The following is a 21,335-nucleotide window of genomic DNA, read 5'->3' as shown; positions in this document are numbered from 1 at the left end:
GGACAGCACACATAGAATAGAACCATAAATAATAAGCAGGGCAATCCTGTATCCCCAACACGTGATACATATGCATGCACATCAGGATGTAGGTCTAGTAGCTACCACACTACTCCTGGGGGTACTCTATATTGAATAAATACATAGAATAGCCGATTACATAAACGACTATAAATAATGTCCAGGCACAAAAGACAAAAAAAGTAAACACATGTCCAAGGCTGAGTCATCCCAGGGGTGGTCAAAGGGTTGCCTCACCAAAAAACATTGCAAATATGGGGATAAAACATACTGATAGCTATGAGCGGACATGGAATGTTAACCACGAGGAGCAAAATTAAAAAGTGAAAAGAGAAACAATGTAAAAACTATGAAAAAATATCTGAAAAATATGAAAACAGCCCCCTATAGGGCCAAGCATGTTAAAATATTAATTCAATGAAAGACACTCCAGGTGATTTTGTCGTTAAGGCCTGCGGGAATGGTGGTATTGAGCTTGAAGATCCATTTGGCTTCCACTTGAAGAAGCGTCTTCCTCTGTCTCCCCCTCTGATGGATTTAGGTACATGGTCAATAGCCATATGACGTAACGAGGATAAGGGATGGTTACTGCCAGCAAAATGCCTAGCAACAGGCTGATCTGAAGGCTTCTCTGAAAGTGCAGACTTGATGGCTGAACGGTGGAGGGCCATCCGTTCCTTCATCGATCTGGTAGTCTTGCCAACGTAATTCAACTTATAAGGTAAATAATGAATGACGAAGTACACGTCAACATATGCCTGATGTTAAAGATCTGATCAGTGTGGGGATGTTTGAAGGAAGTGCCGATTACCATATGGCGACATGTGGTGCAGCACAGGCACTTGTAGCATCCAGGGCCCTTAGATAAAAAATTAGTATTTGTTTGTTGGAAGACTCAAAATTTGTAACATCGGTATGCACTACCATGTCCTTGATGTTTCTGCCTCTTGTAAAGCATGCCAGAGGTCTCTTGTTCTTTATTAAGGGTAATTCCCTATCTGTAGAGACAATGGGCCAAAGTGCTCTGGTGGCTCGATGTATTACTGCACTAGTGGTGCTAGATTGGCTCTTCCAAGGAATTACTGCTTCAGGGTCCTTCTTCTTAACAGCAAACAGATCAGTTCTTGAGGTATTCAACACTTCCCATTTTTATTCCTGTAGTAATGAGGGATTGTAGCCTTTGTGTAAGAATTTGTTTACTACCACATCCAAGCTGCTTTCCAGATCCATGTGTCTGCTAGTGATCCTTGCCACCCTGATCATCTGGGATTTAGGGAGTCCCTTTTTCAGGGTTGGTGGGTGATGGCTGCTTGCCTGTAATAGCATATTTTTGTCAGTTGGTTTAGAAAAGACGCTGGTTTGGCTACAGCCTCCCTAAAGAGTAACTTGGACATCCCAATAATTAAGCGTGTGATGGATAGTTTGAAACGTTAATTTGATGGATGAATTTCTGGCATTGATATCATCCATAAGGTTGTTAAACCGTTCCTCTCCCCCGGACCAAAGCATGAACAGGTCAACAATATATCTTGTGAACAGGATGATGTAGCTAGATGTTACTGGATCTTTGAAGAACATGTCTAATTCTTCTTTGAACATAAATATGTTCGCATACGAGGGGGCTACATTACTCCCCATTGCGCATCCGGTTCATTGGAGAAAGAACTTTCCGTCAAATAAGAAGTAATTTCTAGTAAGTGTAAGCTCCAGTAGTTGTAGAAAAAAATCCTGGTCGATGCATACAACTTTCTCTGTGCGCAGAAACTCCTTCATAACTTTAAGGCCTTCCCTGTGGGGAATAGAAGTGTAAAGACTACACACGTCCATGACACACATAAGTGTGATGTCTAGGATGGGTCCAATGTTATTCAAAAGGGTAAGGAAGCTGGTGGTGCCTTTAATGAAAGTCGGTTGTTTCACCACTAATGGCTGTAGGATGGTATCATGAAATTGAGATACTGGTTGGTATAGACCCTCCCTCGCTGAAATATATATATATATATATATACATAAACACAGAACAATGGCACTCCGCTGGTTTTATAGAATCTGAATAAATATACTCAAAAAGCCAGATAGATAAACCAACCTTTCGGGCTTTATTCGCCCGTTTTCAAGGAGATATAAAATAGAAAATCGTATAATTTACCTTATATACCACCCCAGTGTAAAGCAGGCAAACCGGCAGTGTTTCCTGCCGCTTGAGTATATTTATTCAGATTCTATAAGACCAGCGGACTGCCTACTGTGTTTTCTGTGTTATTCCCTGACGAGCACCCCGGCAATTATTATATAGAGGTATAGGTGTGCCGATCTGTCTGGATTGTGTGTGTGTATATATATATATATATATATATATATATATAGATAGAGAGAGAGAGAGAGAGAGAGAGAGTGTCGAAAAGTAATGCCTACATGCTACCAACTAAAATTTTATTATAGATACATATTTTAAAATTTGCAGTAAAATACTTTGAAGTCTTAGTAACAGAATGGCTCTACTCAAAATATTCGCCATCTGCCCTCAAACATTTTCTCCACCTCTCAACCCAAGGTGTGAATCCACTTTGGAAAAATTCCAGTGGTTGGTGTTTGACCCTAGAACGTATGACGATTTTAACAAATCTCTGTGTCTTCAAAATGTTGACCCCGGAGACAGTATTTGAGAGGGCCAAACAGATGAAAGTCAGAAGGGGCCAAATCAGGACTCTATGGTGGATGTGGCATTATTGCCCACCCCATTTTGGCAATGGCCGCAGATGTTGCCATCGAAGTGTGAGGTCTGGCATTGTCGTGGTGTAAGATGACATTTGACAGTGGAATTGTTGACCTTTTTTTGCGGATGGCTTCTTTCAGCTTCTTAAGTGTAATAATGTATTGATCACTGTTGATTGATTGGTTTGGTTCCAAGTAATCGATGAGAATAACACTTCGGCAATCCCAGAAGAATGTGGCCATAAATTTGTTTACGGATTGCTGTGATTTAAACTTTTTTGGCCTAGGTGAACTTGGGTGTTTCCATTGTTTTGATTGGACCTTTGGACCTTTGTTTCTGGGTCATAAAGGAATACCCAGGTATCATCTCCTGTTTTTACAGTATGTTTTTCAAAAACGTCTCAGGGTTGGCTTCAAAGTTGGTCAAAAGGTAATTTCACACTTCCACCCTCTGGGCCTTATGATCCCTGGTTAATTGCTTTGGAACCCATTTAGCACACACGTTACAATTTCCCAAATCATTGATTAGTGTTTCTACAGTGCCATGGCTACATTCAGGTTCATCACTGATATCTCTGATGGTCTGATGGTCACACGACGGTCTTTCTGAATCATGGCATTGACTTTGTACCATGAGGTTTGTCACATATGGACGATTCTCCTGATTGAAAAAACTTCATCCACCTTCTGACATTGCTATAGTCAATTGTATGCTCACCATACACTTTTTTCAGTCTTCTGTGGATTTCTGTAGCACTACAGCCATTTTTTTTCCAGAAATTCAATGATGTCGCTTTGTTTCATCTTGGATTCCATGGTATTTCTTGGACTACCGAAACAAAAATACATATATAGCTACAGACCTATTAAACTACAAACTGACAAAGTTTAAAATAAATGTTGCATATTATTTTAGAGTTACTGTATGAGCATTTAGGCATTACTTTTTGGACAACTCTCGTGTATATAATCTGCAGATATATCGGCACATCGTACCGTCTGTAAGATAAGTAAGATAATGATATTAATAACAACAACATGTATGTATAAACGGCAGACAAAGAGACAGGAGGACCCAGCTTACAATCTTACAAGTGTCACATACTGTATTGCAGATTGGACCAGTCACAAAACAATGAATAACAGTGCTCTGGGGCTATATGGTCCAGTCACACAGCATTGTTAGTTTGTGGGTCAAAAGATTATAGCATATGGAAAGAGAATAAATGTACGTTTTTGAGTGAAACGTGTAGAAGTAATCAGGCAGAATTGTCTTGGGAGACAAAAGTGTGGTTCAGGAATTGATGAGGCTTATTGAAGGAAAGTCTTGTGTAAGGGAGGGCATTCCACAGAGAGGCTGCAGCCTGAAAATAGTCCTGTAATCGGCAATGGGAGCAGGCAATGAGTGCAGATCAGAGCGGATGGGGCAAATTGGTTGAGGGAAGAGATGTATATTGTTGTAGTTTTGATAATGGCTTTGTGTGCTGGTAGAAGTATTTTGTATTGGTTTTGGTAATGGGCAGACAATCAATGTAGGGAGTGAAAGAGTGGTAGAAAATAGATTGCAAGGAAAATTAATCAAGTCACTGTGTTCAAAATAGATTGTAGTTATGAAAGTCTGGTTAGGGGAAAACAGCCAGAAGGGAATTGCACTTATTAATGTTGGTTATTATTAGTTCTTGTTTAAAATGTCTGCAATGTCTTGTCTGATACAGATGTATCCTTATATACTGTGGCTTTAGTCATGCCAAATAGCCCGCCACCGCATGCCAGGTCCCGAGCGACTGGGTCGTGCTGAGCATCTATCTTGCATAAATAAAACAACTGGCAGTGACAAAACTACATAGCTAGATTACACTGATCATTGTGATGTACATCTGTGTGCGAAGGATCTGAATCTGCCTATGAACTGCTAGGAAGCAGCGGCTGCGTTTTTTCACCACGCCAAGTTCCGTTGTGCTTCATCTGCGGCTTTGTATACGTGTGAAATAAATACCTGTGCAATTAATGCTGCAGCCTAGATTCTTTAGTACATGATGAGCGGCGTTTCGCTGTGCATTGTACCGAATTAGAGCACAGAAAAGAACGGTATAGTACACCTCTCGGAGCGTCTGTCGCGCTGCACCACTCGCACTGTTTGGCTTATAGATGCTAGGTGTATGAGGTCACATCTATACATGTACATCATGGAGATATTTCTTAGATATGTACAATATACCAGGATTTCGCTACACATTGGATGTGACGAGCCCCCAGTAGTGCCCCTTATGCAGTGCCCCCCTTTAGTGACCCTTATACAGTGCCCCCAGTAGTGCCCCTTATACAGTGCCCTTATACAGTGCCCCCAGTAGTGCCCCTTATGCAGTGCCCCCAGTAGTGCCCCTTATACAGTGCCCCAGTAGTAGTGCCCCGTACACATAAAACACACAGACACGCATAATTATACTTACCCGAATCTCCGCTTCTGCGCCAGCCACTGTCCGGTCCCACTTGGCACTATGAGAGAGACATCATGACGTCTCTTCCTTCACCCACTGCGAGAACCGGAAGGTGGAGCTCATGAGTGAGCTCCAGCCAGACTCCAGCTCTGGGTGCAGCACCCAATAAGAGTCTGTCTGACTCTTACTGGCTGCAGAGCTAAAACAAAAACACAGCCGGCTGTGATGCCATGTTTGTTTTAGTGTGTAGTGCCACGGACCGTACTGCCCTGGACGGCGGTGACAGCACCCAGGGCACATGCCCCGCTCAACCTCCCCTAGATATGCCACTGTTGGTATGCCCTATGCCAGATATAATAGGGACTATCGGGAGGTATGCAATTTTTTTATTTAAAAAAAATTTATCAAAGCATACTTGTATATTTTGTGTCAAAGACTATTACTCTTGTATAAGAGAAATAATATGTTTCTGTATAAGGTATTTTATTAGTCTAGTCAGTAAAATTGTGACCTTTTTGTCAATGGTATTGGCTGCGCCAAACCTTAACAGAGATACAGTAGGACTGGTCTTTTGTTTCAGAGGATGATGACAATCTTAGTTCTGCTACATGTACAGTATAATGATGCAATTCACAGCGAAATGTTTCATCCCAGGATAATTGCTTACTTGCCTGAGAGCAGGGGAGCACTATATGAAATTGTGAGTCTCCCAGACACTCCCGGAGAGTCAGCAAGTATGGTTCATCTAGGCAACATCTTTGTATTGTTTCAACAGACTATAAAATAAATAAACAACTCCGCCTGTTGATATAAATACATGCTAAAGAGCACAGAAGAAAAACATAATTTTGCATTTTTTTAAGTACTAGCTGTTGCCTGCGGCTTCACCCATGATGAGATTACTTCTGCCAACTTTTTTTTTTTTGAGGTGTTCTAGTTGTATTGATTTGCATAGGGGTCCTGTTGTGGGATTGGCCCACGTGACCAGCAGCGCTATACAGGGGGAGTGGAGATCCGAACGCAGGCATGCCTAATTATGCGAACGGCGTTTTATGGGAGTGCATACGGTTTATGGGAGTGCATAATTAACAAAGTAGCGTCATGGCACATGTGACATGGGAGGTTTTTACACTGACATGATCGTAGAGCTTAAGAGAGGGTATGGTCAACCTTAAGCTCTACGACCAGTTCCGATGGTTCTTGATGGTCTCGATTAATCCTTATATGCCCGGAGATGACGTGCAATGCGTACGAGAAGGGGGCGTATTTTTTGAATTCCGGCCGCTTCCTCCCCTTGGTCGGCCAGCTACCGATCCGAACTTAGGGACGCAACTTGCGAGGGAATCATTTGAATATCCGGCCCCTTTTCCCATACGACCGTGCGGCCGCTTCGACCGACTCTGAATGAGGTCCACAATCTCTTGTATTGATGATATCAATACATTTTGTTTTTGTTATTGCTCAGCTTTACCTTGACAGCTCGAGTTGAAACAAAGGGCAGATATGATGCAGCTTTCATGAAACTCTGGGCCTGATTCAGACCCTCTCGCGAGCGCACATCGCTCGAAAGCAGACCGATGGTCCCCCACTGCGCATGCCGGCTCCGGCGTGCGCATGTGCGAGACCCGGCCAGCGATGGGCGCTCAGTCGCTACGGGGCTCTCACTAAAGCGGGGCGGCTGTCGATTTTGACTAACAGCTCGCCCCGTTTTGGAGGCGGGCAGGGGGCTGGCTGGCCAAACGGAGGCGTTCCCGAAGGAATGCCTGCCGTTTGGGGGCGGCCTCAGTAGTGAGCTTCCGTCTCTACTAGAGGACGAGACCATACCACAAGGGTCTCGTCGCAAGCCCGATGGTCACGACCATTGTGACCATCACCTGGCCGCTCGCACGAGACCCTACCGCAAGGGTCTCGTCGCAAGCGCGATGGTCTTGACCATCGCGACCATCACCTGGCCGCTCGCATAAGCTGTGAGTGGTAACTAAAAAAACAAGCACCCGCCCTGATTCAGAGCGAGCGCTCGCTTGTTGCGAGCGCCTACTGAATCAGGGCCTGATTCAGACCCGGTCGCAAGCGCTGAGAGCTCACAACCGGGTCGATGGTGGCCCAGAGCGCATGTGCACGACGGAGCTGACTCTGTCGTGCGCATGCGCGAGACCCGGATAGCGACGGGCAATCCGTCGCTCCGGATCACGTACCAAAGGGGGCGTGCTGTCGATGTTGAGTGACCCTTTGGTGGGCGGGCCGGGGGAGTGGCTGCCCAAACGGAGGCGTTCCCATGTGAACGCCTCTGTTTGGGGCCGGCCCCACTGACATCACGAGTGATGTCAGTGGGAGAGATTTCAGCTCTGTTAGAGCCGAAATCTCTCTGGGGCTTGCAGCAACGAGACCCTACCACAAGGATCTCGTCGCAAGCCCGATGGTCACGATGGTCTTGACCATCGCGACCATCTTCCTGGCCGCTCGCTATAGCTGTGGGTGGTCACCCACAGCTATGTGAGCGGCCAGGAGGCCGGTCTAAAAGAAAAATAGCCCGGCCCTGATTCAGAGCGAGCGCTCTTTCAGAGCGTCTGGCTCTGAATCAGGGCCTCAGGCCCTCATTCAGAGCCGTACGCTCTGAGCAGAGCGCACGCTCTGAATGAGGGCCGGGCTCCATTTTCATGGAGTGTCCTCCTGGACGCTCGTATAGCTGTGGGTCACCACCCACAGGCTATACGAGCGTGCATTTTGATGGCCGCGATGGTCGTGACCATCGCGACCATCGAAATTGCGAGCCGGAGCCTGCGGTTGAGGTTTTCAACCGCAAGCTCCGGAGTGATTTTGGCTCTATTAGAGCCAAAATCACTCCCACTGACATCACTAGTGATGTCAGTGGGCCGGCTTCTGACGGGAGGCGTTCCCGTGGGAACGCCCCCGTCAGGGAGGCACGCCCCCGGCACGCCCACCAAAGGGGGCGTGCTTTCAATCAACATTGACAGCACGCCCCCTTTGATCGGACACAACGAGCGAAGGAAAGTCCTTCGCTCGTCGTATCTGGCGCATGCGCACGACGGAGCTCCCTCCGTCGTGCGCATGCTCAGTGCAGACCATCGACCCACTTGCGAGCGGACAGCCGCTCGCGAGTGGGTCTGAATCAGGCCCTCAGTTCAGTAGTTTTTGCACCAACTTTTAACAAACGGACAGACACAAACCGTTCTTATAATATTATTAGTATAAATTGCAGGAGGACATATAAAAGCCAATACATCAAAGGGATTTTCAGTTACAAAGCCTATTTTGAAAAATGCAGATAAAATTATTTCTTTCATTTATTGAACATTTACAGACAATATAAATGTAAGCACTACAACTCTAAAAACACAGAAATGGTGTATATTTCCTTTTAATGCTTTGCTAATAATCAATTTTCAATATAAGTATATTTTACATTTGTCATAAAATCTGTGGTAGACTTTATTGATCAACTAAGCTTTTTTGTTCATTAATAATTTGCTAATTTTCCTGATGCATAATCGCTTGGAAGAGATGTTTGTTGTCTGGTTACAAACATATTTTAAAATTAATCATTTTAGTCGTTTAAGAGAAGAAGAAGAAGACACCCTTGGCATGTGTCCAGATTACACTCAGTTACCCCCCTTCCCGTCCTTGGCTGGTGTCCAGTGTGACTGTACTAGGGAGTGTCCTTTGTCAGGGGCCTGATAGACACAATTGCTATGAAGCCTCTGATAGCGGAATCTTTACATCAGTTTTGTGACAAGAAGATGAATTGCAGGAGATGCTCAGAATACTGGGATGAATGGGACAGAGGTTGAGCTTCCCAGCAGTGGCTGTCATAAAATCTGTGTTTCTATCAGGGGATGATTAATAGTGTTCCTTTAAAAGCCCTTTTATGATGAATAGCACCTGTCTCTAAAAGGTTATCAGTGGTGTCGCTGATGATGCCTTGGACAGGTGTGCTTCCCCCTGATTTGCTGGTACTCTTTAAATGTCACCACCCCCTTTATTTCTCTCCTGTTTTTATTTTTTAAGGTCCTCCATCTTCTCCATATAATGCGATTCCCACCGTCAATGAGACATCTGTCATTATGGAGTGGAGCCCCCCTGAAGACTCTGGTGGCCGAATGGACGTCACGTATAACATTCACTGCCGAAGGTGCCTAATGGAAGGGCAGAGATGCAGCCCCTGTGGAAGTGGGATTCATTATATTCCTCGGCAGTTTGGTTTGTCCCACCCACGTGTGCTCATCACAGACCTGCTTCCTTACACCAACTACACGTTTGACATTGAGGCTCTGAACGGTGTGTCTGAGCGGAGCTCTGGCCCTAAGCAATTTATTTCTGTCAATATTACTACAAGTCAAGTAGGTGAGAACTCTTTCAGTCATGTTACACACTCTAAGGCTGTGTTTCTATTATGGTTCTATCTAGAATTGCTAAACATCTGAGGTTTTGCTTAGAACCTGATGTGGTGATATAGAATGGGAAAGTGGTTGCTATAGTATTTTCATATGAAAGAATTCATGCTTGTATGGATGATATACAGTAAATACTACAGTACTTCATAAAAGATCACACTACCTTCATGCTATGTCATATACTGTTGCTATGCCATTACTGTAAACAAGGCCATCATTGGGGAACCTAAGAATGGGCTTCAGGGTCTGATAGAGGAGCCTTTGTGTCTCTTGTTACTTCTAGCACTTTATCCTTCACATTCAGAAGAGTGGGGGTTTGGTCTGACGTAAAAATGAATGGGCCTGCTTGTATACCAGATTGGAGGTCTACCTTTTACACTAGCCACCAGACTGGAGGTCTGCCTTTTACACTAGCCACCAGATTGGTGGTCTGCCTTTTACACTAGCCACCAGATTGGAGGTCTGCCTTTTGCACTAGCCACCAGATTGGAGGTCTGCCTTTTGTACTAGCCACCAGATTGGAGGTCTGCCTTTTGTACTAGCCACCAGATTGGAGGTCTGCCTTTTGCACTAGCCACCAGATTGGAGGCCTGCCTTTTACCCTAGCCACTAGGTTGGAGATCTGCCTTTTACACTAGCCACCATATTTCAGGTTTCTTAAATAATAGCTAGAGGTCTGATCTATACACTAGCCACCAGACTGGATGTCTGCTTGATAATCTAGCCACCAGTTTGGAAGCCTGGTTTACATGATATCCACCATATTGGTTGTCTGCTTTGTATGGGATCTTCTTTGTACATTAACCACCTGAATACTTTCTGCATCGTACATTAGCCCCATAAATGGGATCTGCTTTGTATACTTTTCACCAGAAAGATTCTTCTTATACTAACCACTAGAATGGGCTTTGTTTTGTATACTAGTCACCAGATTAAATGTGGGGCAGGAAGGGGGTTTAGTTTGTCAGGCTACAAGCCGCTTCAAATTTGGGATTGTTGTCTTGACTATAAATTCCATTTATGAATTGAACTGCAGGACTTGGAACCATCTTTAGTAGTAGTAGTTGCTGTTGATGAAAACACTGGAACTGACTTCCTCAGCACATATTAGACTTTTGTTGACTATACTTTTGCAGTTGAAAAGTGTAAATTACCATTCACCATATGTGACATGAGGTCTGCCGGGTGTATTCATGCAAGTGGCTTAATCCCAGATAAAATACTGGAAATGCTCCCACCTATCCTGGATTGCTGGCCTCATAAATCTGAGGCTACAAAATGTAATGGGCTTATTCAAATCACTATCCCTATTTTATCACTCTCCTCCAATACCCTCGTGTTATTATTAATAGATACATGTCCTCAAATATTGATGAAGTAACTTTCTTTCACATAAACTGATAAATGCATTTCTATCCCCCATAACTTATTAATGCCCCCACTTAGGGGAACCACTGTGTCTTGCTGCCACCTGTATAAACTGGGAGGTATGGGTTTTTATCTCGCCACCGTGTTCATGCAAATGAAAAATGCAAGCATTTACATACACAAAGGTTTTTTTATTTTCAGAGGGGCCATTCAAGCAGTTCTATAGCCCTATAGTAATTTGGTCCTTACATTTGCAGTATTGGCAAAATTAGTAGACGTTTTTACAGTGCTGTGTATGCAGAGAGGTACTGTATTAGGGCCATCATGGTACATTATTACAGTGCTGTGTATGCAGAGAGGTACTGTATTAGGGCCATCATGGTACATTATTACAGTGGTGTGTATGCAGAGAGGTACTGCATTAGGGCAATCGTGGTACATTATTACAGTGGTGTGTATGCAGAGAGGCACTGCATTAGGGCCATCGTGGTGCATGCATTATTACAGTGGTGTATATGTATATGCAGAGAGGCACTGCATTAGGGCCATTGTGGTGCATGTATTATTACAGTGGTGTGTATGCAGAGAGGCACTGCATTAGGGCCATCGTGGTGCATACATTATTACAGTGGTGTGTATGCAGAGAGGCACTGCATTAGGGCCATCGTGGTGCATGCAGTATTACAGTGGTGTCTATGCAGAGAGGTACTGCATCAGGGCAATCGTGGTACATTATTACAGTGGTGTGTATGCAGAGAGGCACTGCATTAGGGCCATGGTGGTGCATGCAGTATTACAGTGGTGTGTATGCAGAGAGCCACTGCATTAGGGTCGTTGTATATGCATTATTACAGTGGTGTGTATGCAGAGAGGCACTGCATTAGGGCCATCGTGGTGCATGCAGTATTACAGTGGTTTGTATGCAGAGAGGCACTGCATTAGGGCCATAGTGGTGCATGCAGTATTACAGTGGTGTGTATGCAGAGAGGCACTGCATTAGGGCCATCGTGGTGCATGCAGTATTACAGTGGTATGTATGCAGAGAGGCACTGCATTAGGGTCGTTGTATATGCATTATTACAGTGGTGTGTATGCAGAGAGGTACTGCATTAGGGTAATTGTATATGCATTATTACAGTGGTGTGTATGCAGAGAGGCACTGCATCAGGGCCATCGTGGTGCATGCATTATTACAGTGGTGTGTATGCAGAGAGGCACTGCATCAGGGCCATCGTGGTGCATGCAGTATTACAATGGTGTGTATGCAGAGAGGCACTGCATTAAGGCCATCGTGGTGCATGTATTATTACAGTGGTGTGTATGCAGAGAGGCACTGCATTAGGGCCATCGTGGTGCATGCATTATTACAGTGGTGTGTATGCGGAGAGGCACTGCATTTGGGTCGTTGTAGTGCATGCAGTATTACAGTGGTGTGTATGCAGAGAGGCACTGTATTAGGGCCATCGTGGTGCATGTATTATTACAGTGGTGTGTATGCAGAGAGGCACTGCATTAGGGCCATCATGGTGCATGTATTATTACAGTGGTGTATATGCAGAGAGGCACTGCAGTAGGGCTATCATGGTGCATGTATTATTACAGTGGTGTGTATGCAGAGAGGTACTGCATTAGGGTCATCGTGGTGCATGTATTATTACAGTGGTGTGTATGCAGAGAGGTACTGTATTAGGGCCATCATGGTGCATGTATTATTACAGTGGTGTGTATGCAGAGAGGCACTGCATTAGGGTCATCGTGGTGCATGCAGTATTACAGTGGTGTGTATGCAGAGAGGCACTGCATTAGGGCCATCGTGGTGCATGTATTATTACAGTGATGTATATGCAGAGAGGCACTGCATTAGGGCCATTGTGGTGCATGCAGTATTACAGTGGTGTGTATGCAGAGAGGTACTGCATTAGGGTCATCGTGGTACATGCAGTATTACAGTGGTGTGTATGCAGAGAGGCACTGCATTAGGGCCATTGTGGGGCATGCAGTATTACAGTGGTGTGTATGCAGAGAGGAACTGCATTAGGGCCATCGTGGTGCATGCAGTACTACAGTGGTGTGTATGCAGAGAGGTACAGCATTAGGGCCATCGTGGTGCATGTATTATTACAGTGGTGTGTATGCAGAGAGGCACTGCATTTGGTTCATTGTGGTGCATGCAGTATTACAGTGGTGTGTATGCAGAGAGGCACTGCATTTGGGTCGTTGCATATGCATTATTACAGTGGTGTGTATGCAGAGAGGCACTGCATTAGGGCCATCGTGGTGCATGCATTATTACAGTGGTGTGTATGCAGAGAGGCACTGCATTAGGGCCATTGTGGTGCATGCAGTATTACAGTGGTGTGTATGCAGAGAGGCACTGCATTTGGGTCGTTGTATATGCATTATTACAGTGGTGTGTATGCAGAGAGGCACTGTATTAGTGCCATTGTGGTGCATGCAGTATTACAGTGGTGTGTATGCAGAGAGGCACTGCATTAGGGCCATCGTGGTGCATGTATTATTACAGTGGTGTGTATGCAGAGAGGCACTGCATTAGGGCCATCGTGGTGCATGCAGTATTACAGTGGTGTGTATTCAGAGAGGCACTGCATTAGGGCCATCGTGGTGCATGTATTATTACAGTGGTGTGTATGCAGAGAGGCACTGCATTAGGGCCATCGTGGTGCATGCAGTATTACAGTGGTGTGTATTCAGAGAGGCACTGCATTTGGGTCGTTGTATATGCATTATTACAGTGGTGTGTATGCAGAGAGCCACTGCATTAGGGCCATCGTGGTGCATGCAGTATTACAGTGGTGTGTATGCAGAGAGGCACTGCATTAGGGCCATTGTGGTGCATGCAGTATAACAGTGGTGTGTATTCAGAGAGGCACTGCATTAGGGCCATCGTGGTGCATGTATTATTACAGTGGTGTGTATGCAGAGAGGCACTGCATTAGGGCCATCGTGGTGCATGCATTATTACAGTGGTGTGTATTCAGAGAGGCACTGCATTAGGGCCATTGTGGTGCATGCAGTATTACAGTGGTGTGTATGCAGAGAGGAACTGCATTAGGGCCATCGTGGTGCATGCAGTATTACAGTGGTGTGTATGCAGAGAGGTACAGCATTAGGGCCATCGTGGTGCATGTATTATTACAGTGGTGTGTATGCAGAGAGGCACTGCATTTGGTTCATTGTGGTGCATGCAGTATTACAGTGGTGTGTATGCAGAGAGGCACTGCATTTGGGTCGTTGCATATGCATTATTACAGTGGTGTGTATGCAGAGAGGCACTGCATTAGGGCCATCGTGGTGCATGCATTATTACAGTGGTGTGTATGCAGAGAGGCACTGCATTAGGGCCATTGTGGTGCATGCAGTATTACAGTGGTGTGTATGCAGAGAGGCACTGCATTTGGGTCGTTGTATATGCATTATTACAGTGGTGTGTATGCAGAGAGGCACTGTATTAGTGCCATTGTGGTGCATGCAGTATTACAGTGGTGTGTATGCAGAGAGGCACTGCATTAGGGCCATTGTGGTGCATGCAGTATTACAGTGGTGTGTATGCAGAGAGGCACTGCATTAGGGCCATCGTGGTTCATGTATTATTACGGTGGTGTGTATGCAGAGAGGCACTGCATTAGGGCCATCGTGGTGCATGCAGTATTACAGTGGTGTGTATTCAGAGAGGCACTGCATTAGGGCCATCGTGGTGCATGTATTATTACAGTGGTGTGTATGCAGAGAGGCACTGCATTAGGGCCATTGTGGTGCATGCAGTATTACAGTGGTGTGTATGCAGAGAGGCACTGCATTTGGGTCGTTGTATATGCATTATTACAGTGGTGTGTATGCAGAGAGGCACTGTATTAGTGCCATTGTGGTGCATGCAGTATTACAGTGGTGTGTATGCAGAGAGGCACTGCATTAGGGCCATCGTGGTGCATGTATTATTACAGTGGTGTGTATGCAGAGAGGCACTGCATTAGGGCCATCGTGGTGCATGCAGTATTACAGTGGTGTGTATTCAGAGAGGCACTGCATTAGGGCCATCGTGGTGCATGTATTATTACAGTGGTGTGTATGCAGAGAGGCACTGCATTAGGGCCATCGTGGTGCATGCAGTATTACAGTGGTGTGTATTCAGAGAGGCACTGCATTTGGGTCGTTGTATATGCATTATTACAGTGGTGTGTATGCAGAGAGCCACTGCATTAGGGCCATCGTGGTGCATGCAGTATTACAGTGGTGTGTATGCAGAGAGGCACTGCATTAGGGCCATTGTGGTGCATGCAGTATAACAGTGGTGTGTATTCAGAGAGGCACTGCATTAGGGCCATCGTGGTGCATGTATTATTACAGTGGTGTGTATGCAGAGAGGCACTGCATTAGGGCCATCGTGGTGCATGCATTATTACAGTGGTGTGTATGCAGAGAGGCACTGCATTTGGGTCGTTGTATATGCATTATTACAGTGGTGTGTATGCAGAGAGGCACTGCATTAGGGCCATCGTGGTGCATGCAGTATTACAGTGGTGTGTATTCAGAGAGGCACTGCATTTGGGTCGTTGTATATGCATTATTACAGTGGTGTGTATGCAGAGAGCCACTGCATTAGGGCCATCGTGGTGCATGCAGTATTACAGTGGTGTGTATGCAGAGAGGCACTGCATTAGGGCCATTGTGGTGCATGCAGTATAACAGTGGTGTGTATTCAGAGAGGCACTGCATTAGGGCCATCGTGGTGCATGTATTATTACAGTGGTGTGTATGCAGAGAGGCACTGCATTAGGGCCATCGTGGTGCATGCATTATTACAGTGGTGTGTATGCAGAGAGGCACTGCATTTGGGTCGTTGTATATGCATTATTACAGTGGTGTGTATGCAGAGAGGCACTGCATTTGGGTCGTTGTATATGCATTATTACAGTGGTGTGTATGCAGAGAGGCTCTGCATTTGGGTCGTTGTATACGCATTACCTCTTAAACAATGAGCATTTTCACTCTGGCTGATGGATAGGTGTCATGCTCAGGGAAAGTGGAATAAGATGGAATAAATTGCTTTCATGACATTTAAATAGTGGTGCCTTCATCACCTGGCTTTGTAAGCACATATGAATTACATACCACATAGGACTAGTAATGCTTTTACTATAATGACACCATATATAGTTATCAGTTATGGCAGTTTCCTATTTGCAGGTCACAGTGAGATCTATCTGGCCCAGATAATAGGGATGTGCCCAAGTGTGTGTGGGCATGGCACTGACCCATTGTGAATTATAGGACTCTCGATATGTCCAATCATCCACTGAGCAGGGGTGTTAAATGTGTGTCCCTGACAGCCCGGGTCTGGGAACTTTATACCCACCCCTCTTTATACCCCCCTCCCCAATAGGATACTGGCAAAAATATCAATTCAAATGTATTTTCGGAGGAGAGTCTGTTAGGTATGTTTATACTGTTATAGATTACATAATTCCAAGTGCATTGCTCTGATTTGTGTAAAGGTATTAGTATATGCACGGATATAAATCTGTGAAAGTTGCAACAAGAAATAATTTGCTCAATAATAAAGATATTGTCCAAGCAATTATAGTTGTCTTTTCACTGTGTAGCACAAAGAATTGATTGCATGGCTTTATTTATTGTGCAATACTAGTAACATATATTTATCATCTTTTAGTTTCTGTCCACTTATTTTACTGTTTCCCAGAGCATTCCATTTATAATATTCTTCTAACATATCTCTTCAGTAACATTTGTGTGTGTTCAATGATCATTTACCAGATTTCCAGATTCATGTCCTTTTTAATCATTGTTATTGGGAACTTTAAACAATGTTAAACTTTGGTTTATTTATAAAAAAATATTGAAAAGTTTATAAATATTTATACTTTGTAGTGACACTAATTTTCTGAAACCTTCTCCCAGTAAATGTAATTCTGAAAGAACGAAAGAGCAAAGACAGCGTCACTTTGGCTTTTCAAGGACCAGAAAAGACTAATGATGCAGTGGTGGAATATGAAGTAATTTACTATGAAAAGGTCAGTGCTACCAGCATACCTGCATCCTTTCACTCTGTATGTCATCAGTATAGATGTAGATAAGCAAGCTGGATTCCTTTAGGGAAAATTGCTGTGTAGTGAAGATGACACCTAATTGGATGATTGCCGATCCTGCCCAATCAAATTACATCTCCCTACATACTTTCTATCCCTAGATGTATACATGGGATTCAGTATGATGAGACCGCAGGCCGCATGGCCGGGCGTTCAAATCCCAACAGCGGCATCCCGGCAGCAGTGAAAATCCCGATCGTCCCAAGGTAAGTATTTCCTACCCTATTCTACCCCCTAACCCTCCCTTAGGGTTGCCTAACCCTAACCTCCCCCTCTAAGTGCCTAAACCTAACCCCCCCTTCCCCGCCGGCTAAACACAAGTCCCCCGAGGGGGTGCCTAACCCTAACCTCCCCCCAGGGGTGCCTAACCCTAACCCTCCCTTGCCTAACCTCCCAGAGGGGTGCTTAACCCTAAGTCCCACCCGGGAACCCTAAACCTAACCCCCCCCCCCCCCGCGCCCTTCGATCGGTAAGCCAGGTGCCGGGCTCCCGGCATAGGTAAAATGACAGGCGTCGGGATTTCGATGTCTGTCATTTAACTCCTTGCCGGGATTAGACAGTCGTTCTGCCCGTCGGCTTCCCGACTGCTTCCCGTTTACATTTTCAAATGTGTCCACATACATCTATCCTCCTTGCGTTACAAGTTGCGTTACGTCTAACGCGTGAGCGCTGTGCAACTCAGTAACGCAGAGCGTCTTTTCGTGCAGCTTCCCTTAAAATTCGTTATGTTATATATATCAAAATGGCCCTCAACAGAAAAAAGGTTCCCCACCCCTGGACTAAGGTATATATATATATGGGGGAGGTTTGGAAATTTCCACTTTGCAAAAGAACTTGAGTTTTTCCCCAGCTAAGAGCCGGTGGTCTAATCCTATGCTTTTAATGGAACATGCTTTGTGTTTCTATGTTGTCTCTAAGGGCACACCGACCAATGAATACCCACTCAATTGCCGCACGTAATAAATACTTCCTTGATTTCTCCTCACTTTTCATTTCAAGTTTTGCACAGTATGTTCCTCTTATCCGCACACTGAAGTGGTTGCAGATGCATTTTCAAATAATGGAGTGTAGGTGTGCACTTTTAAGAGGGTTGAGCGGAACATTTGTGCACCAGTGGAGAACCAAGGCATTCTGTGTGTGGTTCTTATGCAACTTCAACAGTCTGCCAAGTTCCATGATGATATTGCCATTCGATTTTATCATTGTTGAACAAGCAGCATTGAAGCTATTATCTATCACAATAAATATACAGATAAATGAGACTGAATATTATTATTTTTTTTTTCATACGCTTATTAAGAAAATAAGGTTCTGGTCAGAAAATTTTACCCACATTGCTTAAAAAAAAGATTTATACCACCAATTATAGACACTGGGACTGTCACTATTCCTCAGTAATAGTTGAATTCTAGATCCAGTTTTGATGGACGGAGAAAAGTTTTTAAAGCATAATTTCACTGATTTCACTGACCACTGCAAGCGGGTAATGCCACAAAGCAACTGAGTGTCACTAATGGAGTGTGGAAGGGGAATAAAGATACATCATAATCCCCACTGAAACAAAATTACTGCTTTAAATATGACAAAAGAAAAATGTTTGCAGTGTCATTTTTTAGTCATGCACCTGCATCTTCAATGGCTCCTCTTTGTAGGGCAATGTAATTTGTAGGCTTTTCCGGAATAGAACATATACAGACAAAGCTTATGAATATTATGGTGAGCAGTAAAGTTAGTATCTCCCTGTAAAGATCTTGCACTTCCTCATGAGTGACACCATTTTTACACAACAAAAAACAGTGACGAGATATCTGAGTGTTTTAGACTAAAGATGGCTATCAACCATCGATGGTCAGGCCATCGTGGCCATCCCTATTTTAGATTATGAAAAGATATCTGAGGGTGTTAGACATCCAATCAATCAAATTCTATATTTATCAAGGCAAATAATTCATTGTGGACTTGTATTACACAAGTCAAGTAACAATACCTTAATATTCTGACAGATAGTAGGTGCAAAAGTACAATACAGACAGACGAAGAATACACACATATTACTTAAAATATGCTAGAGGCCATCATAGTAATATATAAGCTTATTCAAGTAACGAAATAGTAATACCTTAGTAATATAAAGGGATAATTATTTGATGTTTTCATTCACACAGATGAAACTCTTTGAAAAGTTGACTCATTTATCCCACTAATCTAATTCACATTCTCTCATTTGTTTGTTTTCTTATTTTAAACAGAATCAAAAGGATCAAAACTACACAATATTGAAAACTAAATCTACCTTCATGACTGTGGATGGTCTAAAACCTGGAACCACCTATGTTTTCAGAGTCCGAGCTCACACAGTGGGTGGCCAAGGAATTTATGGTGGTGAAATAGAGTTAGAGACCAGCACAGAAGGTAAATCTTCTAACTAGATGAGTTTCCGCTACACTGACATTGTAATTGTGCCAAAGAGCTTAACTACTGTATGCAGGGAATAATATAGGACTTTGCAAAGTAAGAGATTATCTGTTTTATTGTGAAGGTGTACACTTTAGATAATGAGAGGTTTGGTGACACTGACTTAGAATGTCTAACCCGGTGGTGATAGTTGAAATACTGTATGTAGGTACCTACCTGCAGATGTTGGACAATGAAAAGATACCTGAGGATGTTTGACCAGGGGCAGAACTATGGGAGACAATAGAGGCATCTGCCGCCGGGCTCTAGCTCTGAAGGGACACCTCCATTGTCCACAACATGTTCACCCCACTTAGGGCTGTAACTATGTACCCGGAGTATACCATCACGGACGCCCCCAATACATGGCACCCCTTCCGGGCACCTGAGAAACCACCGTACACTAGTGGAGAGCTCCATGTCAGACCATCAGCTGCTGTCTTCGTCTATCTATTGCCTATCTGAATGCAAATTACTACATTACAGTGTCAGCGGCTGTGACGGGGGCACCAAATTATAACTTGCCTCCGGGCATCTGGGATGAATTTACGCCACTGTGTTTGATTGTATGAAACAATGAGATTATATTTTTAAGGGTATTTCGCAAAATGACAGTTCCTACTGTAAGTGCTTTGGAAGTTGAGAAGATAAATTGTAATTTTGAGAGACCACCTAAAAACACTTGATATTGCACTACAATACATATACTTCTGTGGTTGTTGGACAATCAAAAAAGTCTTGAGATTGAATTGAAAGTTGGTGGTTTGTTATTGTTATCACTCGACAGTTGATATAAACTTTCAAGTAATTAGCATACCGCACACTACAAGACAATGCAATGGTATAGTAATCACTTAATGTAATTAACATTATTAAATTAATGACTGTTACAGACACCTGTTCGCATTGGACAGTACTGGTATAATTGTAGAGGCTGCAGCAGACCAGGTCTGTGACACCTCTATATATACAATAGTGAGTATATACAGTGGTAGAGTGAACAGATATATAATATTTGCATGCTGGGAGCAGCAGAACTCACAGTCCAGCTGTTGATGGCTCAGTGTGTAAGAACTGGAGGAAAGAAAGACCTAAGAAGGGGTTTTGCACCACCCAGGCCCTGTATACTCTTTTATTCACTATTGTTAGACAGTGAGTAAATAATTTGCATTAGTAAACAGTTGGTTCAACAAGGGCTGAATACCCTGGGGAAAGAAGCACTGTGCTAAAAGTGTTTGGTAATAAATGATTAAAAGTCATAACTGCATTTAATTTTTGGACACTACTGGTCCCAGCATGCCCTGTCAATCACCCATACCCATTACTGCAAATGCAACCAACGCTAAATGCCTTTCAATGTCTAACAGATTCAGGTTATCTTTATCTCCGTCTAACACCTTGAAGTATCCTCTCAATATCTAACACCTTCTATATTCTGATTTTAGCACATAATTGTATGCGTCAAAGTATTGTCTCATTACCCTAAAATCCTTTTGTGTCTTTTCCTGCCCAACACTCTCAAGTATCACCTCTGTGTCTGGCAGGATCTTCTATCACACCTTCTGATATGTTCTCATTGGCTGAACAGACAGAGCTGGCACTTGCAAACTTCTGTAGCATGTTGTTGATGGCCTGACCTTTTATATGCCTGACATATATTTCCTATGAAGCTGTTCACTGATAAGAAAATATCTATGGGTCTTATGTTGGCAAGAATCATATAAATGTAAATCTGTATAAGTCTAAAGTACCAAATGAATTCATGAAATGTGACTGGAATCAGTTTATTTTTGACATACTGT

The 21,335-nt window shown here is 43.8% G+C and overlaps 1 protein-coding gene across 4 annotated transcripts in view; it reads left to right on the top strand.

Moving 5' to 3' along the window:
• The window catches only part of EPHB1 (EPH receptor B1), a 278,858-nt gene that overhangs the window by 160,792 nt on the left and 96,731 nt on the right, over positions 1-21,335 (top strand). For all 4 annotated transcript variants that reach the window (XM_088473838.1, XM_088473837.1, XM_088473840.1 and 1 more), the window contains 3 exons: positions 9,201-9,536; positions 16,892-17,004; positions 19,329-19,491. In XM_088473838.1, coding sequence (XP_088329964.1) covers positions 9,201-9,536; positions 16,892-17,004; positions 19,329-19,491 — 612 coding nt within the window. The remainder of the gene's footprint in view (positions 1-9,200; positions 9,537-16,891; positions 17,005-19,328; positions 19,492-21,335) is intronic.

This window comes from Taudactylus pleione, unplaced genomic scaffold (assembly GCF_031769625.1).
Source record: "Taudactylus pleione unplaced genomic scaffold, aTauple2 ptg000142l, whole genome shotgun sequence".
Taxonomy (NCBI): domain Eukaryota; kingdom Metazoa; phylum Chordata; class Amphibia; order Anura; family Myobatrachidae; genus Taudactylus; species Taudactylus pleione.
This window is presented reverse-complemented; position numbering and strand designations above follow the sequence as displayed.